This window comes from Coloeus monedula (assembly GCF_965178545.1).
Source record: "Coloeus monedula genome assembly, chromosome: 2".
Classification (NCBI taxonomy): Eukaryota; Metazoa; Chordata; class Aves; order Passeriformes; family Corvidae; genus Coloeus; species Coloeus monedula.
The window spans coordinates 65,798,868-65,804,867 of record NC_138782.1 but is presented as its reverse complement, the minus strand read 5'-3'; the positions used below and the strand labels follow the sequence as shown (position 1 = coordinate 65,804,867).

The window sequence follows — 6,000 nt, the reverse complement described above, 5'->3', positions numbered from 1 at the left end:
CAAAATGGGAAAATGCCTGTTCACTTCTATCCCCAGAACAATGATAGGTACTCCTTTAACAAAGGTGACACAGCTAAGAGTGACTGGGGGTCATGGGTGGCAGCTCAGGGAAACCTTTCCTGCCTTACTCACAGGACATTTGCAGCAACAGCAGCAGCTCCCAGGGGAAAACCTCTCTTGTTTTAGGAAGTGAAGGTTACCAGCCAGTTTGAAAAATCACTCTGCCTGCACTTGTTTGCATCCACAAGTGATCATAGTTTACACTCACCTTCTTCCTCTGGAGAGGGCATGCTTATTTCTAATGCTGGTGTCTTGAAATACTTCTCTTATGTTTTCAATTATCTTTTCATCAATATAGCTGTAGTCATGCTCTTCTTCGTCTTCTGCCTCATAGTTTCTTGCTAGATCTGAAAAATTAGCAAAAATTAACTCTAAGGAAATGGAAGATTCTGCCCTTGTCCTGGAAAAGATAAAATGGTACAATTCAAAAGGACAACCATAAAAGCAAAAAAACCCAATGTTCTCCTCACTTTTATGTTTTTCAGAGATCTTAAATGACTTAAGTTCCTGAACAGTATCTGTGATGGAATGAAAATGAGCTGAGCATTTTGCAAGAGAGTCTTCACTCAAGAATTCCTATTTCAGTTCTTGCACAGGCTTGTACCTCTAAGTTGACCACTCCTTGCTGTCTATGCACGGATAACTTCAGAGTTTGTTAAAAGGTTTAAATGGTGCAATCACTAACAGCATAAAAGCAGGCAGATAAAATTATCTGACCATATCAAGAGAAGAGCAATCTACTTGCCATGAGTTGCACATACCATCCTTATTACAGATGTGCTCCCATGATTTTGTGTTCCATTGCCTGACAAGAGGAGCCCCTGCAGTTAGGAAACCATGGTGTTACCTTGGGATTTCCTAGACTCAGAATCTCCAGTTGCTTCTACTTTAAAAGGTGTTATAACAGAGACACAGACTTGAGAATGACATGAGGTTAAAATGAAAAATTTTTGAAGTGCATTTCTTTACATCCACCTAGACTAGCCTGAAGCAGCACTGAGGACAAACCTTTCACAAAGCAGCAGTGTTTTCCCACAAGAGCAGACACCCTCACTGGAGGCCTCTTAGCAGCTCAAGAGCTGGGGCAGGCTCTGCTCTGCATCTGGGCACAGTAACATTGTCACTTTAGATCTCACCATGACTCAGGCTGCTGCCAAGAGGCCCCAGGGTCTCCTCCCCTCCTTGGGTGGCTCACCACTTCCCTGAGGTTAGAGGAAGCTCTGCAAGACACATGGGACCATTGGTCTCATGGAACTGAACCCCATAAGGATTGTTCAGTGAGCGCCCCGTTTCACCACTTCAGAGCTGCCCCATCCCTTAGCCCAGCCTGTGGTGGGCAAGAGCCAGGTCACAATAGGACCAGCTAGACCTGAGATGATGGTAGTGATATCATCACAGGTTCCCTGCCAAGAGCAAATCACCCTTAGAGTTTATCAGGAAGGCTTATAGGTAATGGAGCTGAGAAGATACCGTGTTTTTAAAGCCAAAACTTTCACCTGAAATTGCAAACCAGTGTGAAACACTGCTGTGGGTACAGCTGTTCCTGGTTGATTAATTTTCTAGGACACAACTTGAAACAACCTACTACAGTGTACTCTCTGACCTCCCAGCAAGCCATGTTTGTCAAAAAGGTTCTTCTTTATGAGGCCAAACTTCTCAAAAAAGAATCCTCCCAGACTTACTATTGCAACCACCATGTGCCACTTCACCAAGAGAATAATTCTATCATTTCTCTGCAGTCTCCAAATCCCACTTGTGTTCCTCCTAAGGCTCTCCATGACTGAGGTGTCTCTCCCTGAAAACTGGGTAGTAGTAATTTCTTTGTGAGGGTGTGATCCTTTCCTTTATAGGTTTTCTAAGGCTGGAAATAAATACTAAGTTAATCAAGTATCTGTCTGACCACACCAGTGTAGAGTCTATCATAAACCCACATACCCACAAGTCCCCTACTACTGAATTAGCAAAGTATTTCCAGATCTGAGCATCAAAAGGAAAAAAAAAGCAAAACCAAAACCCCAAGGATATGATTAGAAATGCATTGAAGGTCTCACTTGCACATGTGGCCACTATCTTGTTAATAAACATTTCCTGGTTTGTAGTTCATTTGCAATTTGGCTGTGCTTGATATCAGTAAAAGTAAACTAATGAATAAAACAGTCACTGCAAGAATAAGCTAATCCCTGTGATTCAGCAAGGGAAATATTGTTTGTGCACTTAAGACTTGCTAATAGGGATATAAGGTACAGATTGCTCATGGATGGCATAGCCAGGTTTTCTTCTTTCCCAAACACATGTAAACAAAATGATATGCTTCTAAGCAAGACAGCTCAAGGAGAACGAATGTTGATGTCATCAGGCCCGACTAAATCACAGCTGTCCTCAGTCCCAAACCTGTTCAGGGTGCCTTTTGAAATGTATATATTTACACTTCAATAAAGCATTAAGCAATGAATGAGACAAGCTGAAAAATCCCAGGGGAATTCTGAACATTGAAATCAATGCAATTTTCTTCCCTATTTGAAAAAAAATCTATTAGCCTCAACATTGAATTCCCAAATAGGATACGCCATCTCAGCCTGCCAAGAAAATAATGCTTATGTCATCGTGCTGTCCATCCATCCATCAATCTCTTCAGTACTTTTACAAGTTTATTTCTGCCAATTTCAGTCAGATTTGAAAAGGGGACAGAAGTCTCACCGTGGTTACAAAAGCTGGAGTTGAATTAGTTCCTCTATTGAAAGAGAAGCATGCAGAACACAGCTGTTATCCACTCCATTTGGCAGCAGACAGCAGCATAAATCAGTGTGTGCATATTTGTTGGCCACTCAACACACACATAGCTCCAGACCTGCTCTTTTTCTTTTGATAGGAACATCACAAGGAGAATTTTGGTTATTATCAGGAAAGGCAGAGAGGAGCAGTAGGGGACAACAGGCCTGAATACTTATTAAACCAAATTTCATTAATTCTGCTCTTCCTGGAACAATTTGTATAATTACATTTGCCTTTATAGTGGAAGGATAGTGCTCTACAGACTAAAAATTTCCATTAATTTCACTAGTATCCTTGAGCGAGTAAGATATGTTGGCTTTTTCTCGGAATATACTTGCTGTTTTTCACAAATTTCAAGGTCAGAAATGTTTGTCATAACTCTTCATTTTGCCCTTCTTCAAAAGGTAGGCAACAGAAGAGACCCAACCCATCAAGACCCTTGCTTGAATGAAACAACTGCTGGAGGGCCCAACTCATGTACATACAAGGCTGTACACCTAAATACCTCTGGCTGTGTGATCATAACACAGGTTTATAGCTTTGGTAAATATTTCAGATCAGTTTTAATGCTGCATAAATTAACACTCAACCACACAGCATTTATTGTTTATTTATGCCTAACTCAAAAAAAGTAGCTGTGAAATATTCTGCATAACAATATTATGAGCTCAACATGGTAGAGCCACATCCTTATTTCTGCACATCACTTAGTGAAAATGCACAGAACTGAAGGTATATGCATAAACAAAAGCATTTTTATGAACAGCAGCATTTTATTAGCTGTGAGACTGGTTCTGATGTTCCCCAGTGCTAATGAGAACTAATTCCTTAGGGAGTGCTGCTGAAAGCTGATCAGTGATAGAAGAATTAGAGCCCATAAAACTAATGGACTATTGCTTGAGCTGATATCCATCAACCACTATTTCATGATGTAGCATATCTTCAAAAACTGTTAAGTGCCACAATCAAAATATTTTACGTAAACTGTAGGGTTGCATTTAATGTAAGGGTAATATTTATCTCCTTCTGGAATCTACTAACCTATGGTTTGGAAAAGATTAATCTTAATGTTTTTAAAAAAATATTAAATTTCTTGAAAGAGACAACAGTTGACCTCTTTCACTGTCCTTTTAAATTTTTTTTCTTCATCATATTTTCTTCTAGTCTATCTTGCTAGTTTTATTGAACTTTTTGAGACCTAGTTTCCACTGTTTTACTACTGCCTCATATAAAATAAATCCCCAGTGTAACAGCAGCTCTTGCAGATCAGAAATGGTTGCCACAAGTTTTAAACAATCTCATATTTCTTACCTCATCATAAATTCCTGCAAGAGGATGCAGAGCAGGGCTCAGGGCACCATCAGAAATGTTCAAGTGTTGCTCTGCACAGGACTGGGGGAGCAGAGCCAGGCAGCACTGCTGGAGAGTGGGAGAGGGCACTGGCATGAAGTACCCTTTAGTTTAACTACACATAACACTGTCATACCTCCTCCTTGCAGCCACCTAAGCTCCTGCCTGAAACCTCTGAATATTACTGCAATTTAAATCAGTTGTATCTAATAAACCAGTGAAATCAGAAGGATTCAGAGCCTATGCTTTCTTCCCCCTGCTATTAAACAGGTTAGAGTTTGGTTGAGGGCAAAGGTGATTGAAAATATTTCAATATCATTTACTAAGAGTGTACTCACATCCTATGAAATAGTATGATCTCCATATATTTTAAGTAATTTTCTTGCCTTTTTTTAAACTTACCTCAGAAGATGTGTCAGCCAAGGATAAGTTTTGTATTTATAGCCAAAGAGTTTTTTGTTTTCTATTTTTAAGAAAATTACAAGACCATGGGAGCCAAAGAATCTAATACCAGTTTTGCCCTAGTAAAAGGCTGAACTGAGGGGGGAAGCTGGAGGGAGTTGTCTCACATGCCTACAGGAAAGGATTCCTAATTCATACTGCTTATTCCCATGCACCTAGTTCAGAACACTAATACAAAATCCCTGTGATGTCATCCAAAAAAAAAAGCAGCTTTTCTCTTTTTTCAAAATAATTCAGAATTCTAGGTTTTTCTTTAAGTTTTTTGGGTTATTATGTCTAATTCATTTTAATATTTGTTTTAGAGCACAGTGCCATGGTCAAATGTATTGTCTTTACTAATGGGACAGCAAGCTACAGGGGCAGAAATTTCTTAAACCATCTTTGAAAATTTGGTAGACATATGTACATCCTAAAGTACAAACAGAAGGCCCATCCCTCTTTTTCTTTCTCCAGCCCACTAGCCTCCTAAATCAAGTGCCTAAAGACAGAATATATAAATACCTTCCCTAAAATATCCTGACATCAATAAACAAAATCAGCATAAACACTGTTTTGCTGCGGATTGTAACTATTCCAGAAACCTATGCCATGAACAAGAAGATTACATAGTGTTATAGAACCCCCTCTTAGAACAAATTTCAAGAATAAATGAAAACTGATACAGCAGATTTCTGTTGAGAGTTATTATCCTGAAGATATTGCTACCATTTTAATTAATTCAAAGTCAGTCAAATATAAGAAAATAAGATAATAATGGTCTCTTCAGGTTTAATTGCAACAGATGAAAAAGGTTCCATTTCTTAGAAACAAGGATAATAAATCCTATCTTTATTAACACGAGCTCGGTAAGGAGAGAAAATAGAGGCTCTAAAATGGAGAGAAAAACGTTGCTTTTCTTTTCGGAACTATCTGGCCTTTGGTAAGAAATAGCAATTGTCTCTGTAAGTAGCGGGGTTTTTGAGAGTACAGATTCAACATCCTTATTAGGAATTTGAAACAGGTTGGTGTTTTGGAGGGTGCCTTAACATTCATCAGTAGAAGTTTAAAGATTAGTCAGTGAATGGTGCATTTCCTCCCACTCAAAACCCACAGGAGTGTGTCTGTGTTATTAGTCTTGACATATTTTCTAATCCATTATCTTGTGAATTAGCAGAGCAGAGTACACCCTCTGGAACAGGCAAGCTTTCTGCACACAGCAGTGGACTCATGGGGATTCCTTGGCTGGCCAGGAAGAACTGTTATCCAATCTAATCCAATCTCCTGTAAAATTCTGCAGTTATCTTTTAATCAGCCAAATAATTTTGGACTATACTAACACAGAACTTTCAGAAAAACCTTTAACATTCATTAGGGTAT

At 39.1% G+C, this 6,000-nt stretch overlaps 1 protein-coding gene across 1 annotated transcript in view; it reads right to left on the bottom strand.

Moving 5' to 3' along the window:
• Nucleotides 1-264: 264 nt before the first annotated feature.
• THEMIS (thymocyte selection associated) overlaps nucleotides 265-6,000 on the bottom strand; it is a gene marked incomplete at both ends in the record, with an annotated part of 75,067 nt that continues 69,331 nt past the window's right edge. The window contains one exon of the mRNA XM_082302452.1: nucleotides 265-407. Within this exon, the coding sequence (XP_082158578.1) occupies nucleotides 265-407 (143 nt within the window). The remainder of the gene's footprint in view (nucleotides 408-6,000) is intronic.